At 40.2% G+C, this 18,863-nt stretch overlaps 1 protein-coding gene across 1 annotated transcript; it reads left to right on the top strand.

Annotated features, from left to right (window-relative positions):
• Nucleotides 1–6,205: 6,205 nt before the first annotated feature.
• On the top strand, nucleotides 6,206–17,287 carry C12H12orf42 (chromosome 12 C12orf42 homolog). Its single transcript, XM_010970559.3, is given in 4 exon segments — nucleotides 6,206–6,236; nucleotides 13,261–13,592; nucleotides 16,758–17,205; nucleotides 17,208–17,287. Coding segments are annotated over 4 exon segments (891 nt in total).
• Nucleotides 17,288–18,863: the final 1,576 nt, after the last annotated feature.

The raw sequence follows: 18,863 nt of genomic DNA on the forward strand, positions 1-18,863 counted from the left end.
TCAATTGCATGAATCTGGACCCATCAACTGCAGGGAGTAGGGTACTGTCTTGAATGATTTTCCCACTGTAGCTAAAGAAGGAAGAATGCAACAATCAGGAAATTCTCATTGAAACCACTTAGAGTCATAGGATCATTGGCCTGAAGAAGATACATATGCATGTGTGTCTGAGCAGACAGAATAAAACATGATTACTACGTAAGTTTAAGAAAACATTAGCAACAGAGATTTTTTTTAAGAATTTGCTTAAATACTTGGAGTGATTATTTGTATATCTGTTTAGAAAATATTCATTGAACACTCACAGAGTGTTCAACGCTAGGCACTGAGTTGGATTCAGAAAAGTATAAGTATACAGATTCTGCCCTCAAATAATTTACAACTTTTTTGTTAGGAAAAAAAGGCACACTCATCTAAGACATTCAGTTACAATGAGGTTCATGTCCAGTGAGAATATAGGCAGAACTAGAGCCACTCATAGTTCAGGGAGAGGGTTGTGAGCATGAGCAACAGAGAAAGGCTTTATAAAAGAAGTGGTACCTACCCTGGGCCTTGAACCTGATAGGATGAAGACACATAGGCAACACTCCTAGTGTAGGACCTTCTAAGTGGAGTCAAGGTGGAAAGGAGAACTCAGTGCCAAGATAAGTGGCTCAGTGTTTTGAAACACCATTATTTTCGGAACTTTGCCCATGATATATCATGTTTGCAATAATTTTGCCTAGCGAACACCCTTTCTAAAAATGGTTAAAAGCTGACTTCCTCGTAGACCTTATCTGGTTATGCCTTGCTTGGAAATAATAGAATATGAATTGGTGAGGCTGCATTATTAGTTACTTGTTGTCTTCTCTAGAGTACAATAAAAGCCAGTTGCTCCTATGTGGAATCCTTTCTTCATGTGCACAAGAATTTCCTTTATTTTATAGAAACTTGTTACAAGTTAAGAGGTGATGAATTCAGACTTTGATTCAGTTTTATTATTGAAAGTTACTATTTATATACAAAAGTTTATGGAGGACCTACAAGGATGAAATTGTAGGTACTATCCTATCCTGTCTCTCTCCTCATGGTGTTGGGAATAATTTTCAAGCCAAGATACATCAATGAGCAATTTCAAGTGTTGAGTGTTATGATAAAGCAAGTCCAAGGAACTATGAGAACGTACAGCAGACAAATCTAAGCAGTTTAGGGATTGGGAAAAAGAATGGAAGGAATAGAAACTGCTCAGAAGAATAGGGACTGTGGAAAATATGCCAGATAAAAAGAAGCTGTCGAAAGGTCAGACAAGAGTATGAGAGCATGATGTGTCTAAGACTGAATAGAACACTCTCTCTTCTTTCTCTTTGTTTCCCTCTTTCCCTCTCCACCCTCTCCATGACTATGATGGTGAAGTCAGAGAGATGGAGCTGATTCACTAATCTTTCTCTTGCTTATATTCCTTTCAGGGCTCTTAAATAAAAATGAATTTCAACTTTTGTTTTAAGATGGTGTTTAATAACCAGAACCCCATATTTCTAATATTGAGCATAGAAGTCTTTCTGATCAAGATTGTCAAGTAAGAAAGCTTGCTATCTGCTCTTAGGTTTAGAGTTAAATGCACGTGCTACCATCTGGCTTCATTCAATTCTGCCATCATACTTTACTTTGTATCACTTTTAACCAAGATGCAGTGTCATCTGTAGATCCAGGCCTTAGAGTTCTTTTACACCAGCTGTATTAAATCTTACTGATAGAATTCTCGGACTTGTTGGTCTTTACCATTAAGGAGACAGTTCAAGACCCTGAGATGTTAAAATAGGTGATTTCTCTTTTCAGTGTGGAAAGTTATGCCTGTTAGAAGGAGATGCCATTTGCTCTAATGATTACATGTTATTAAATTAATATTTTAATTGGGTTGCCTGGTTATTCCAATGCCCTGTGGCCTTGAGGTATATTCTTGATACATGATTTCTCACCATAATGTCTGCTGCTGCTTCAAAGAAGTGAAAGAATATTCTTTAAAAGAGGAGATCATCATTCAAGATCATTGCCTCATTGGTGTCAGTTGTCAGGCTAATACATTTATTTGGACAACAGTAGGTTCTGACAGAACTTATAAAGTTCTCTTTCTCGACTGTGAAATATGATGGATGTGCCACACAAGTGACCTTTACACAAGGCCACATGTTAATATTCAGGAACTCCCTTTTGTTGGCCTCAAACAATGGCTGTCATTAAGAAAGCTTGGTTTGCCAATATGCCCTCTGTTAGGATGCTGGACCACTCCTGATTGGTCACCAGGAAGTATCATGTGCCTTTGATGGAAATGACATGGAAGATGTATGGTCAAAGTGCTGTGCTCAGCACCACTGCTGTGCAGGGGAGAAAACCACTATGACCCAAATAGCCCTGCACTCAAACAATGTCGCACCAACCAAAGACAACATATTGGGAAGAAAAATGCTTGTAAACTGCGTGTGTTAGAAGATGTATTGGCCAGACGGCCATAGGGCAATCTTTGAACTATTGAAATCTTTAGAAATATTGTTTGGTTCTGAAACAATACTTACAAACCTAATTAATCAAGCATAGATGGTTTATTTTCAGGCTTTCCATAGTGTGTTGCTATAAGGCAAGAATAGGGTCTGTTGGGTCCTTTCTGCTGTTTCACAGAGGCATGCAAAGGCTCAGCATGAGCATTCATGTTCATACAAGTTGAAGCTCTAAATTTCGAAATAATATCTACATAGATCTCTGGTGATCCCTTCAACAAAGACTGGGGTTGGGGGTAGTCTGGATTCCTTTTTCAATTGTTTCTGATTCTATGTGTGCCTTCCCCTCCTCCCCCATCCTTCTCTTTAATTTTATTCATCAGCATCATTTATTTACAGAATCATTTAAGAAAGATCATCATTCCTGTTGCATTTTCTAGCTTCAGGGGGAAACACTTTTGCTTTGTTTCTTAATAGTAAATATAATGAAGTGTTTCTCTCCTGAACAGGTACAATTGAATGACACAATTTAAAATGTTTTCCAGTCTTAGTAGCACATTTTAAAGGGTCATGGAGAAACTGCACATCCTCAAGGGGGAAGGCTGAGCAACTTGAAAACCATTTTGTGTAAGAAGGCTAAGGTGCCATCTGGAGTGATACCACAGGCAGGTAGCAGAAGCCCTTTGTGTCTTAAGCAAGCTGTGGCTGAAATAAGCTCATCATTCAGATGAAAGACTTGTCCAAATACTTGGTTGCGTGCAAAATAGTGCTTGGCCAGAGTTTTAGCAAGACATGAAATATTACATTGGGTCACAGCAGTTGAATTGCATGAGTACAATCCCTGAGGGTCAACTCCTGGCAGATTATCGACTTTGTGGATTATCCAAGTGCTCCCTACTGTGTCCTCCAGGGCTATGTCACTATTCACCAGCTGGTTAGAATATGAAGAGCTGGAGAAAGGAAAAGGGTGGAAACTCAAACCACAATTACTTAGCTTGTGAGCAATTCAGATTAAAAATGTGGTGGGAGGAGAGATGCTAAGTTCATTATTTACCAGGAAAATAAAAAATTAAAACCACAATGCAGTACTGTTTTATACCCACCAGAATGACAAAAATAGCGAGTATTGTCAAGGATGTGGAATAATAGGAAGCCTTATACACTGCTGGCGGGAGTGTAAGTTGGTTAAAAACAGTCTGGAAAACAATGGGTATTGTATAATAGGTTGAAAATGTGGATACCCTAGGACTTGGCTATTGTACTCCTAGAGAAACGAGTATATGCAACAGAAGACATGTGAAAGAATGTTCATAGCAGCCTTGTTTATAATATTAAAAAATAAAGCAGAACTGGATTTCATGCATATGCCCATAATTAAGAGAATGGACGAATAATTTGCAGGTATTCATGTAATGAAACTGGGTTGATCTCTAGGTATTTGTTTTCTTCAAAAAATGTGTATATGTCATGTATATTCTTGTAATCATGATATAAGTTGTAACATATGACGTTTCCTATATCTGGCAATTTTTGTCCTACAAACAGCAATTTCATATGATGGAATAATGCTTCAAAAAATAAATAAGATAATTAGGGAAAAATGTTTCATGCAATTAATTTTCATGCAATTAATATTCAGACTCACAGGATTATTAGGGCTGGAAAATATTTTATTTAATTTATTTTTTATTAATGTACAGTTGATTTGCAATGTTGTACTAGTTTCTGGTGTACAGCGTAGTGATTCAGTCACACACGTGTGTGTGTGTGTGTGTGTATATATATATTCTTTTTAATTGTATATTATTACAAGGTTTTGAATATACTTCCCTGTGCTATACCATAGGGCCTTGTTGTTTATCTATTTTATATATGGTAGTTTGTATGTGCTAATCTAAAACTCTGAATTTATCCCTCCTCCATTCCCTTCCCCTTTGGTAGCCATAAGTTTGTTTTCTATGTCTGTGAGCCTGTTTCTGCTTAGTAAATGAGTTCATTTGTCTTATTTTTTTAGATTCCATATATAAGTGATATGTGATATGTGTCTTTGACTTACTTCACTTAGTATGATAATCTCTAGGTCCATCCATGTTGCTGCAAATGGCATTTTATTTCATTCTTTTTTTAATGAAATATAGTCGAATTACAATGTGTTAATTTCTGGTGTACAGCATAGTGATTAATTTATACATATATACATATATATTCCTTTTCATATTCTTTTCCATTATAGGCTATTACAAGGTATTGAATATAGTTCCCTGTGCTATACAGTAAGACCTTGTTGTTCATTATTTTATATACAGTAGTTAGTATGTGCAAATCCCAAATTCCCAATTTATCCCTTGTCTCTACCCACCCCTTTTCCCCCCAGTAACCATAAGTTTGTTTTCTATGTCTGTGAGTCTCTCTCTGTTTTGTAAGTAAGTTCATTAGTGTCCTTTTTTCAGATTCGACATGTAAGTGGTATCATGTGATATTTGTCTTGTGGTGTACATACATATACACCACATCCTCTTCATCCATTCATTTGTCAATGGACATTTAGGTTGTTTTCATGTCTTGGCTATTGTAAATAGTGCTGCTGTGAACATTGGGGTGCATAGATGTTTTTGAATTAGTTTTCTCAAGATATATGCCCAGGAGTCAGATTGCTGGATCATTTGGTAAGTCTGAGTTTAGTTTCTTAAGGAAACTCCATACTGTTGTCCCTAGTAGCTGCACCAATTTACATTCCAAGCAACAGTGTAGGAGGGTTCCTTTTTCTCCACCCCTTTCCAGCATTTATTATTTGTAGACTTTTTAATGACTGCCATTCTGACTGGTGTGAGGTGATACCTCATTGTAGTTTTGATTTGCATTTCTCTGATTTACTGATATTGAGCATCTTTTCATGTGCCTCTTGGCCATCTATATGTCTTCATTGGAGAAATGTCTGTTTAGGTCACCTGCCCATTTTTTGATGGGGTTGTTTGTTTTTTTTGTTATTGAGTTGTAGGAGCTGTCTGTATATTTTTAGAAGTTAAAGGCTGGAGAATGTTTTAGAGATTATTTTGATTCTGCCATAAATGAGGAAATCAAGGCCTGCAGACATTCATTCAATGAATCCACTGAAAACCAAATGCAGTGGCTCTCAAATTATACCTCATGTTTGAAGCAGTTTGTGGTGTAGCCAGTAAGTTTAGAAACAGAACATTTCAATACACATCTATGTCCCTGGGCTGGAGATTTTCTGTGACTTAAGTACAACTGAATAAGGCAGGCAGTGTCATGGGGAAGAGGTGTTATGGGAGGAGTGCTTCTGAATGCTCTTGAGTTACCTTCTGGTGGGTGGTGAGATGCTGACTCCGTGGGACCTTTTATAGAGGAAGGGAGGTGTTGACTGATATCTGGAGAAGGAACATCCCTCCCCTAGAAAGCAGGGAAGGCAACCTCATACTTAGCAGAGTACCTGAGCTACGACAAGTGCCTGTCCCTCTTGAGGCACTTCATTCTCCCACATCTATGGTAGACATCGATAATTTCCGCATGAACTGAGGCATAGCCGTGGAATTTGTCTTTAAAAAGTTGATGCTGCAAGGGGTACTGGTGTTTGAGATGAAAGCTGTTTGCCATCCTTGGTAGGGGTCAAGACACTAGAGCTGGAATGGGTGATTATGGTGAATGTAGCAATGTGGACTAATTCCCAAGGGAAAAGAAGGGGTTACCCCTAGACAAGCTGGCAGAAAGGGAGGATGGAGGATGATGAGGTAGACATGGAGAAGGGTAAGCTATAATGCTGACAAACAATCCTCTTTAATTCTTACTCTTATTAAACACTTATTAAAAAGGGTTCCCCGCTCCTCTCTCAGCCCCCCGGGATCTTTCCAGATTTTCTTTTATGTGTTTGGTTTTCGGCAGTTTTAATATGCCGTGCCTAGACGTAGTGTGTGTTTTGTTTTGTTGTTTGTTTGCATTTATCTTGCTTAGTGTTCTCTGAGCTACCTGAATATATGGTTTGGAAAGTTCTCAGCTATTGTTATTTCAAAGATTTCTTCTGCCCATTTTCTCTTTCTTCTACTGGTATTCCAACTATGATGTGTATGTTATGTCTTATAAAATTGTCCCAGAGGTCTTGTATGTTTTGTTCTTTTTCCCCCTCATAGTTTAAGAGTTTTTGTCACTGATTCTTTGCTTGGCCATGTTCAGTCTACTGATTAGCTCATCAAGGATATTCTTCATTTCTGCTAGTGGTTTGTATTTGCAGCATTTTGGGGATTTTATTTTTAATAAAAATTGTATATGTTTGAAGTGTACAACATGATGACTTGATACACATATGTACAGAGAAATGATGACTACAGTCAAACTGATTAACATGTCATCTCCTCATTTGGTGTGTGTGATAAGAGCACCTTAGATCTACTCTAGCAAATTTCCAGTGTTTAATACAGTATTATTAACTATAGTCATCATACTGGAAGTTAGATCCCTAGACTTACTCATCTGCCGTAATGGCAGCTTTGTACCCTCTGATCAGCATCCCCTCATTTCCCCCACCTCCCCGCCCCTGGTAACTCCTGTTCTACTCTCTGCTTCTATGTTTTCAACATTTTTAGATTCCACATATAAGTGAGATTGTGTAGCATTTCTTTTTGACTCTTAGAGTGTCCATCTCTCTGCTTACCTTACTCATCTGTTCTTTCATGTTGTCTGCTTTCTCCATTTAGGGCCCTTTGCCTATTAATCATAGTATTTGAAATTCCTTCTCTAATAATTCTGAAGTCTGTGTTATAGCTGAGTCTGGTTCTTATGCTTGCTTTGTCTCTTCAGATTGGTTTTTTTTTTCCTTACCTTTTGACATGCCTCATAACTTTTTGTTGAAAGCCAAGCATGATGTATCAGGTAATAGGAACTGGTGTAAACAGATCTTTGACATGGGTTTTTGTGTCAGTCCGGCTAGGTGGTTGGGCTGCGTTTAATGTATGTTGTAGCTGTAGGTACCAGGGGCTTCTCATTTCTCCAGTGTCCTCACTTTTGCCCTCCCTCCAGACTTTGGGCTTTGACTACTCTTCCTGAAAGAGGATCTATATCTTGCTGCTTTCAGCTGAAATCTCCTGTTATTATACTGGACACCTGTTGGTGTGATGACAAGGTGGTGTTGGGGAGGGGAAACATTCTACAATCTTATAATTAATCTCAGTCTTTTAATGGGTCTGTGTCTGTGGTGTGACCTTCACAACTATTTCTTAGCCTTTTTACTCCCCCTTAGGTGAGACAAAAAGGCTAAAGAGACCGGAGTGGGAAAGATGACCTCCCCTCAGCTGCAGTAAGGTTCTGACATGCCTTTGTTCTAGAGGGTGCTCTGGGCATATTGTACTGTGACGATTCTTCTCTTCCCTGTACCAGGACTCTGAAGGGATCTTTCTCAGACTCTCACGTTGAGAGACTAGTGGAGTTCTTTTATGCAAAATCCACTGAAGTGTAGGAACCACCTAGCCCTGCAGTCTTCAGGATTTTCTCACTCTCAAGCTAGCCTATCCCTTGCCTCCAGCAATTCATTAAAATTACCGTTTAAACATGCCTGCCAGTGCACAGTTCCAGAGGCTTCTACTCCAGGTAAACAGATCTCGGTTTGACTCTTTGGATGCCTGTCTCTCCAGATGTTGGGGTGGCCTTTTGCCCTGCCAACTCAGTCCTCTGATGGGTCTGAGAAAAGTTGCTTTTCACTTTGTTCAGCTCTTCCTTGTTGGAAAAATAGGACTGTTGAGTTCCAAGCTCTTTCCATGGTGGAGGTAAAACTGGAAGTCCATTTCATGTTTTCTCCCTAGCACCTGTATCAGCAATGTCCCCATTTTACAGATGAGGAAAGCCAAGCCCAGACTGTCTAGGTCTCAACCACCGTACGAAACTCCCATGCACATCCAAGTGGCCACTGCTCACGTAGCTGACTGCTAACTGCCTTCTGACTGGCTTCTACACTCATCCCCTTCTGCCTGTTTTCCTTAGAGAGTTTTTTCATGGGTAACTGCGGCTGTCACTGCTCATCTTTGTGAAGCCTTTAGTAGCTTTCTGTCACACATTGTGCCACCTCCAGACCTTGCCTGTCCCTTCCCTTTTGCTCACCTCCATTCAGCCACTGGGACTAGCAGTCTTGAGAACATATCTCAGTCCTTGTCATGCTGGAATGCTTTTTCTCCCACTCCTGTACAACTACATCCTTTTCAGCATTCAGCGCAGTCTCACGTTAAATGTTACCTTCATAGTTCTCCACCCACATTTCTCTGTCTCAGTGCCTTGTTTTTTCCCTTGATACCATTCACTACAATTTGTAATCACTTAGTTGTGACCAGTTTTTGTTATCTTTCTCCATAGATTGCAAGCTCCATATGGCCAGGGACCATGTTTCCTTATTTTGTCATATCCAAGGGCCAAATACAGAGCAAGGCACATAGTAGGCATTTGATAAATATTTTCTGAATGCAGGAATGAATGAAATGAGGCTGGATGTATGGAAAGGATACTATTTTCCACTTGAATCCCTATTGCTGAAAGAGGCCATTCAGGAGCATAGAGGGAGAGAGAGGAAGGAATATTTTCAACAACAGCAGCAGTGATGAGAGCTGCTAAGGCTTACTGAGTACATCCTGTCTGCCACACACAGCTCTAAGCTCCTATTTATTAACTCGTTTAATCTGCATCTCAACCCTGGGTGTTAGGTATGATCATTATTGCCATTTGATGCATGGGAAAACTGAGGCATGGAGCGCTTAAATAGCTTGACTTCGGTAGCACAGCCAGGAAGAGGTAAAACAAAGATTTGATCCAGGAAGTCTGGGCTCAGAGCCCGTACACTTGGCCTCTAGGCTCTACCACTGTTTAGGGGTTGAGGTGTTCCAGACTCCTTCCATGGGCTCAACCCCATTAACTTAAAAACTCACTCTGCAGCTAGAAGTGGTGAGTGTGATGGGGCATTAAATTCCATTATGTGGTCTAAGAGTCCTTTAAAAGTATATATCATTGGAGTTATTAGTGTTAATTAAAGACCTGCTTAGGATTTAGTTTGATTTTATATATGCAGGAAATGAAGTCAATTAGCTTCAACCTCTATTTGTGCCTACAGTTAAGGGCAAAATGAGCTTTGGGGAATTGTCTCTGGGTTTCGTTTTTCCTTCTAGGATGGTTGCTTCTTGTCTTTTCATAACATGAACATGCTAGAGTTAAAAGCCTGAGAGAGCAGAAGAGACAAGGTGGGGATACAAATGCATAGAGTTTATACGTTGAGGGGAGCTGCTGGGAGCAGGTGTGCTGAGGTGCACCATCATGCTCCCTGGGAGCCCTGAGGGGCTGAATGTGCTAAGGTTACCATATTTGTCTTTTTCTAATGAATAGAAAAGGAATAAATCAGCATCTGTCATGATTTATCATGAGCTACTTTGCAGCCCAAGAGAAAGATAAATTGTTTCTGTGAAACACATTCAGCTCTGAGGTTTATCTTCTTGTGCCTTGAAATCTCCTGTCTGCCACAATATTATCTCAAAAGGAATTAGAAACAGATAGAAGACCTGGGCTGCAAAATAAGAGGCAGAGTTGCCTACTTATTGAAAGAACTTGTCAAACTTGAATGTCAGAATTTTTTAAGATGAGAAACACCAAAAAATGAGGGTGCCTCAGTAGCTGAGAAAAGTTGGGCCCTTATATCAGTGAGTGAGTACCTGAGGGTGCAGTTAGAATGTGGGCTCTCATGGGAGTTGACTTCAGTCACTGGGCCACGGGCAGAGTACCCAGCCTGAAGTGCCCTTTCTTCTTCTGTACAGTAGAAGTCAGACTGATAGCACTGACTGCGGGCTAAGGCATGGTGGTACGGCAGCCAGTGCCCACTGTTTGCCAGCTGTTCTTGTGGTTATTTGCACCCCTTCCTGCATCAGGCCCAGTTCACAGTAGTCATGTGTTTCTTCTGGCACTGCTGGCATCGATGGCGCAGTAGCAAAACAAAACCCCTTCACAATCTAAGACCTGGGTCCCAACCCCAGCTTCTCTGGTGCTTGACCAGTGGTGTGGACAGACGCTTACTCTCTGACCTCACTTTCCTCCTCAGTAGAGTGGGTAAGCTGAAGGATTGTGGTCTGGCTCAAGCAGGGTTACTGGTGGGAAAGCAAATGAGATAAAAACGAATATACAGATTGCAAACTGGTAGATAATGCTGGTGTCAGAAATGAAGACTGTTCACAGGGAGATCATCCTCGGAGGAGAAAGATAGCCCTGATGTCATGGCTCTAGCTTGTTCATAGATGTTTAGACTGAATGCAGTTTACAACAGTACATGAAACCTCTGCTGAGTGAGTTAGACCAGTGGCTCCCTGATTACTCATTATAATCCCTGGGAGGCTTACAGACTACAGAGACTGGGGCCCAGGACCACATACCTGTATTTTTTAATGCATGCCGGATGCTCTTAGAGATTGCAAAAGGCCCTTCCATGTCTAACAACAGTCTCTGATTGTTTAAAGCCCAAACCACTGGTTGTTCTGTTTGACTCAGGCAACTTGGTAGTTGTATCATAGAGGAAACCTGAAATTCGTGCAGGAGTCTGTGACATTGGGAGGCTCTGGGTTGCTGTGCTGAGGTCCATTTTGCCAAAACTCAGCTGATCAGTTTAACCTAAAAATGATCAATTCTGTTGACCTGAGTAACATTTTGTCATTGTTGTAGTACCTGGTTAATGGTAGGAGCTCAATAAAAATTGGTTGAATAACTAACCATCAGTCACCACCTGTCTCAACATCATCTAAGGTGACTTTGATAATTATTCCCTATGTAGAATATCTATCTATCCTCTTGTATAGAGAATACAAAGTTACTTATTCACTCTTCTGATAAGCAGTGAAGTCTCTGACAGAGGTAATGAGATTCAGGCCTCTGGAGGTATTTAAATAGAGGTGGATGATGAGGGTGGTGAGGGTCAGCCTCAGATGACTGTTAAGGTCTCTTGCAACACAGAACTTCTGGGATGTGAGTGTGTGTAAAATGCCTTCAGCCTTACACCTGTTCTTGATATTTGAACAACAGAATGGGTGCAGATCAAATGCCACTCGTTCTAGGGTTGTGGATTTTCCTTTGGGATCAAGAGCCCCAGAGCTACTGTTTTGAAGGATTATAGAAGTTTCTCTGCATTTGAGAAAGACTGATACACTTCTCTGCCGTTTCATATTCTAGGCTTTATGATGAAAAGGAGTACTCAATTAAGATTAAAGTGAAAATCTCAGTGTTGGAAGTGGATGAGACTTCTAGAACTCTGTGATGTACTTGTACACAGAGCTTGCAAATGCATCCCCACAGTTCCAAGCAGAATATTTAGAAAATCAGGTTCTGAGATGATGGCAGTAGTAAAGGAGGTAAATGATGGTGTGACTTTCGTAGGGCTGACCATAGGCCAAAGATGTACACTGGTGGCCTATGGTAATTCAGAGAGCAGATGTTTGTGGAGTCCCTACCATATGTATTTTTTTAATTGTGGGAGTTACCAACATTTACAAATCAGAAGTTTTTATGTATATAAAAGACATATGTCTGCTTCTCCTGAAAATCCAGAAAAAAATCTGGCTTCACTGGACCCACATTCTTTCAGGGCAATAAGATACCATCTGAGAAGTAAGTGGCTTACTCTTTCTGATGGGACATATACTCCCAGGGTGCTCCTACTTGGCCCCTTCTTTTATTTTTATTATCTGTGGGGCAGAGCTGTGGTTCAGGAGTAGGGTGTCCTGGTACCTAATATGGCCAGCATCCTCTTTGCCACTTGACTGAATCTTGAGCACAGGGAATAGGAGTCTTGGTATTAGCTGGTGCATTGGCACACTTTCTTCCACACAGGGGAACTCAAGATACTGACTACCTTTCTCCCTCTGATTCCATATAGTCCCACCTACGTTTTTTCCTCTTTTCTACCCTCCACGTCTGAACACTTTCTCTTTAGTGGAAAGGGCTGCTGTTAATCATTATTCTGGGACATGTGTGAGTTGGAACAATTGTGAGTATATTAATTTCCAAGAACTGTCATAACAAAGAACTGCAAACTAGATGGCTTAAAATGAAATTGTTTGCTCACAGTCCTGGAGCAGAAGTCAGAAATCCAGGTGTCAGCAAGATTGGCACCATTTAGAGTTTCTAAGGGAGAATCCATTTCATGCCTTTCTCTTAGCTTCTGGTGGATGCTGCAGTCCTTGGTGTACCTTGGCTTGTAGACACCTCACTCTGCTCTCTGCCTCTGTCATCACGTGACTTTCTTCCTTTGTGTCTGTTTTTCTTCATTATAAGGGCACTAGTCATATTGGATTAATGCCCCACCCTAACAACCTCGCCTTAACTTGATGGCAGCTACAGGGACACTATTTCCAAACAAGGTCATGCCACAGGGACAGAAGGTTAGGACTGCAACATACCTTTTTGGGGGACACAATTCAACCCATAAGCCTCAAACTAGCTTTCTGACCTGAAAAAATGGAGATGATAATTATATTTGTTAATTAAGATTCTTGAGAGGACTAAATGACTTCACACCATGCCTGCAACACGGCTTGAACTCAACAAAAGCATCTTCAGCTTTTTCCCTCCCTTTCTACACCTTTTCCCTCCTCTTCTTGCACTCAGGCACCTGGGTCCATGGCTTCTCTCTCATTTTGTTTGTTCAGGGTAGAAACATGAAATGGACAAAAAATTCATGTATTACCTGATTTCATCCTTCCTACTATTCATTTAGCAGGTGATACTGAAGTGCCGTCCTTTAAAATAATGTGTTCACCTTTTACAGTATTTCCAGGAAGGATTCAGACTCCAATAGCAAGCAGAAGACTGCTCTGTGCTCGCCAGTGTAGTATCCCCAGGCCTCCAGCTGTAAGTGTAGCTTCTTTTGAGGAAGAGAGCCTTGGGGGAGCGAGTCCTTCCCCGACACCATCCAGTGAATGGGAAGAGACCCCGTTGATCTTCACTGTTAAACGAGAAATTAATATCGGAGCCAGAGGAGCACCCAAGCAGGCCTGGAGCAATTCCTTCCTGGAACAGTGAGTAATAAAAAAGTCTATTCAAGCCCACTCAGCCAATCCTATGCACCTGGAGGATGCAGGCACCCACATCAACAGGCACGTGAGACTTTAGCCCTCTCGCAATTCCAAGGGAGAGTCTGTCCCATCTGGTAAGTATCATTTTGTGGTTCCTAGCTCTTTTCCCCTCTTTTCAACTGGTCACATTTTGTTTTTCACTTCAACAGAAAGAGCAGCATTATTTGAATCAACGGCAGGTCCTATTCTAGAACATTCTATAAGAACTGTAGTTGTCGATCTTTAATGGAAGTATACTTGTTTCCACGTATTGTATTGGAGGAGAGAACAGGTGTGAGCTGATGACAAGATTTGATGATTCGGGTATTGCATCCCAGGCCCCATTTATGAAACTCTCACCCTGTGCCAGATACTGTGCTAAGTATGCTACATTAGTTGATGAAATCATCATATAATACTCTTAGATAATGTTATTATCCCCACTTTACAGATAAGGAAGCTGTGAATTCATAGCACAGCATAATGTATAAAAAAATGATGTATCTTAGAACTGGATAATAGGAGGAATAATTTAAAGGTAAGAAGATGGACTAGAAGGGATGAGCTTTGGAATGAGGGAATCCTGAGCTCAGTACCAGAAATACTTGGGCTTAAATTTCTGCTTTCTCCTGTTTGAATTTTGTCGCCATGATCAAGTCCCATAAATGTTCCTTGAATACAGTATTTTCTGTTAACTGACAATCGCTACTTTGAAGAGATGTTGGTATTAGGGGGTTGACATAAAATTCCCTGAACATAGCAGAGCTGAGTAAATGGTGGTTGTGATGATGGTCGTGGTGTTTATGGTGCTGATGGTCTGCCTGCAGGAGAGAAAATGTAAAGAAACAATGCATACCTCCAAACATTCTAGGAAGTGTCATGTAGACAAAGAATTAGACTAATTTTCTGTAGCTTTCTTTCCTGGTACTTTTTGGGTAGATTTTGCTGGAAACATGTGTACAGTTTGTTGGAACTGGCCAATAGAAGAGACAGATATTGACACAGTACAAAGGGAACCTTCTTTGAACTAGAGGAGAATGTCCTGATTTGGCTGTAAATGGTAAAGTAGGGGCTGGGAGACTTTCAACCAAAGGTGCTGAGTCAGAGATTCTACACTTCTGGAAGGCTGGGCTTGCTGATGAATGTTGAAGATGCTGGTTGGTTAACACTTTTTGAGTCTTATGTCCAAGGCAGTGTGCTAAAATCTGAACATTCATTTTCAATTATGGTCCACATGGCTACCCTCTGAGACAAGAACTGTTGTTTTTCCATGGTTTAGATGCAGAATTGGAGGACCATTGAGATCCTGTAACTTTAGGGGTGGAGTCAGGATTCAAGCCTCCATTCTGACTCCAGGTCAGAGCATTCCTATATTAAGATTCCAAATATGGCAAGAATAGCTCTTGAGTACTGAGCACTTACTATGTACTAGATGTTTTACATTTTATCATATTCTTTCCTCAGATACTTACCTAGTTTGCTTTTTTTACTTCCTTCATATCTTTATTGAAATGTCACCTACATGGGTAGGCTTCCCTAACCTTTTCTACTTTGTTTTTCTCCTTAAGATTTATGATTAGCTGATACTTACACATTTCGTCATTTGCTTATCTATTGGTCTTCTGCCCCTCCCAACTCCCTCTCCCCATAACTAGAAAGCAAAGTCCATAGGCGCAGGGATATTGCAGCTTTACTCCTTTACATACTCCTGATGCCTAGAATACTGCCAGGCACATAACACTCAAATATTAAAGAATGAATAAATGAATGAGCAAATTTAATCCCACTAGCAACTCTGTGAAGTAGGTAACACAATCCTCACATTTCAAGTAAGGACAAAGAGGCTTGGGCCAGGTGATGTCCTGCAATTTAAATCTATGATGGTCTACCCCCAATGCCTATTTATTCCATTGTACCTCACTGTTCCTCTAAGACAGTTTGTTACAAAATGCATCATTATTGAATTACACTCAGGGAAGGAATTCCTATTCTTTAGCTCAAGACAGAGGACGGCATATTTCATCTATGCTGTATTCTGTTGCTCCACATCCCAAAGCCACATCTGTGATCTCTGGTGGAATCGTCTTTCAGTGAATGGATCATATGCCAAGGCTGGAGATCCAAATAGTTATTAAGCATCTAGTTTTCATAAAGCAATGGGATTGGTTCCCTGAAAGCTTTTATTTTCCTGGCCACCCTGAAATGCTATTCCACCTTTATTTCCAGGAAATAATTCTCACGTTGGAGAAATCAGACTCACTAAAAAATTTTCAGTTCAACTTGGTTTGTGTGTAGTGGGAGATGCCCAGTACATACCAAGCGCAGAAGCGTGCGTGATGAGCTAAGCTGAAATACCTAGTGATACACTCCCCGTTGGCAAGACAGTGTGCGTTTAAAATCTTTTACTTATTTTTTGAATTTTCCAGTTATCTCTTGGGTTGTTCCAAATATTTTAGACATCTCCATGCTATTCAACGCCTTTTAAAAGTGCATAGAAAGTGATTCAAAGCATAGTTACCTTAATTGACTACTGAAGAATTAGACTTTAATTTTGTAGGTCAGTGGGCAGAATTTCTTTGGTAAAAATGTCAAGATTTTATATATATGATACATATCAACATTTTATATATATGCATACTTATATGTGTAAATGCATGTGGATATACATATATATCTTTTACATGAAACAATGATTACATGGTTGGGCAAAGAAAGAAAAAATATCCGGTCTATTATTAGTGTTTATTCATGTGCTGTGTGGTCTCAACATCAGATTAAATCACTGATTGGTTTAATTTTTACCTGGTTTGAAATTCCTAATAAAACTCAGTACATAATCGCCTCTTGGATTTTTAAATTTACAGTTGTAAGCCTACATGGGTGGATCTGTTTGTTTTTGTATGGTATCTAACACCACTGAATAATTTCCACTCGCAAACTTTTCCTGAATTTCAAATTTGAGGCCTTATTTTCATCACCAATTCTTCTGTTTCCCTCTCTTTAGAAGTTTTGAACTGTCTTCCATGAAATTAAACATTTTCTGAGGAGTCTGTAAAAATTATTTTGGGGGAGAAGGTGCTTTCAAACAATAGAAAGGAATAGATAGCATTTTATTTTCTTAAAGAAATATGGGAAGCATGTGAGGATGTCAGGGGATTTACATTTTTTTTTTCATTCAGCACATTACAAACATTGATTTCTCAAACATCAGGTTGTCAGGAGAGATTTAAGTCCCAGTGGGTGGGCACAGTCCACACACTTCCGTGCCACCCTGGCTCTCCTTTGCCTTCCAGGTCTCACCCTGAGGCCTCACACTGCCATGGACCTCCGCAGGAGGAGCCAGACCCCCTTTGCCGCGTCCAGGGTCTCCAGGAGTTCCTCAGAGCTCGAGCTGGAGGAGAGGATGGCAGCCACAGGAGGTGCCCTGGCAAACCCAGATTCCCAAAGCCGGCTCCCCGGTGTGCCAGGAAATACAGTTGGAAGAGGCTCAGTTGCCATGGCACCAGAGATGCTCCCCAAGCATCCGCATCCCCAGGGGAAAGGGGGGCCTGAGGCAGATGCCTCCCTCCATGGCAATCTGGCAAGAGCGCCCCTTCCTGTGCTTGTGGGTGCTCCCACCCATCTCCCCTCAAAGAGGTTAATCAAGGTTTGCTCTTCCCCCTGTCCCGCACACCCCAGCAGTTCCATACGGTTTGTTCACAGGCCCCTCCTAGGCCGGGGGTGAATGCTCACTTACACTGACCGCTGCGAGGGAATTGTTCCGTGAGTGCTGCCCATCTTCAAATCAATGCCTGCCCAGAACAACAGAAAGGGCCTCAGATGTACTGGTTTCCACAGAACCATTGTTAGGCTTCTGTGCAGCAGTTTTGAACCTAATAAATAATGTCAAAAGTCTCTATCGCAGCCAAAAAATGTTCCTTTTGAAGCATTTCTAATAGCATTTTTGTTCTCCAGTGTCTCCCAGTGTCACGAAGAATTTGTGCCTCACAATGAGGATGGGGTACATCGCGTGCCACTTTGCAATGAGCTGGCAGGGATGGCCAGGACCCCTCTTTGTTTCGCTCTCTCAGGTAAACGGTTTCGCTTGCCAACTTGGGCTTTAGTTTAAGGATGTTTTCTGAGGGCCTTTTGAATCTCTAAACAGAGGTTTGGAAAACATAATTGAATGTCTGTAATTTAATAGTTAACATGAAATTTGATTACTCCTGATGTGCCTAGGGGAGTTCTTTAGGCTATATTAAGCTTTTTAATGTCAGAAACCTGAAGCTGGATCCTCTTTGGAGGCCGTGAAACACATGGAACTAAGTTTAATGCAAAAGAGGTACTGGATTTTCTGATTTGTACTAGGGAACATTGGCACAGCTTAGGGAACATTTTATCAAACTGGTGGTTTTAGGCAGTATTTTTGATTTTGGTTAGCTTCAGTTAAACATAACAGCTTTTCACTATGAGGCAATGTGGAAATGGATTTATCAAAATTTTTTTTGGTTTATTTTTTCTTTTTAATGTAGTATTTTTTTCAACATTCAGGAAGAAACACACATCAATGTGACCAAGACATTCATGTGCAGTTTTACACTCAAGTTTCTTGCAGTTTTCCCACAGGCTTGGATTCATAGAAATTGATACATGGAGGTTGTAAATCCTACTGCACTTTACCCTTCAGTTCAATTTATATATAATATATATATAATGCCTATATACTATATACTACTATATGTATACTATATGTCATATGCCTACATTTAAAACTTGTCCTCATGTCCAAAGTCCAAATTTAAGTCTCAAAGTTTCAATAGGAATGAAATATTATAACCAATAATTTCTTAACATTTAGGAGTCTGTTTAATCCTTTGAGGACGATTTGATTTTTTTTAACATCATTCAATGCACTTAAAAAGATATCCCCAAACTTTAGAGCTTCTCTTGTTTCAGATTAATATGACTTCATAGTAAAAATGCTTTTATTTTTATGATTTATTTATTAGCCTGTTTTATATAAGGGGATATATCAATGGTAGTTGCTATGGTTTCTTGAGGATATAATGGCATCTACTCACAAGAGTTCACGTGATAATCATAAGTTCAACTTCATGCCATTTGGCTGGGGAGAAGTGTGTGGGCACAATCATGAACTTTATGTAAAATTTTGATACTGGGATATTTTAATTATGAGTTAGCACAATTGATTTTTTTTTCAGGTCAAGAAATCATTGATTTAAGTGATATAAAACAATTAACCAAAATTTTGTAATGGTCAAGTCCAGGAGTAGACAATGTTTTTGATATATAATAAATGAATTTCCTCACCTGTGGA

The sequence above is a fragment of the Camelus bactrianus genome, chromosome 12 (genome assembly GCF_048773025.1).
Source record: "Camelus bactrianus isolate YW-2024 breed Bactrian camel chromosome 12, ASM4877302v1, whole genome shotgun sequence".
Lineage (NCBI taxonomy): Eukaryota > Metazoa > Chordata > Mammalia > Artiodactyla > Camelidae > Camelus > Camelus bactrianus.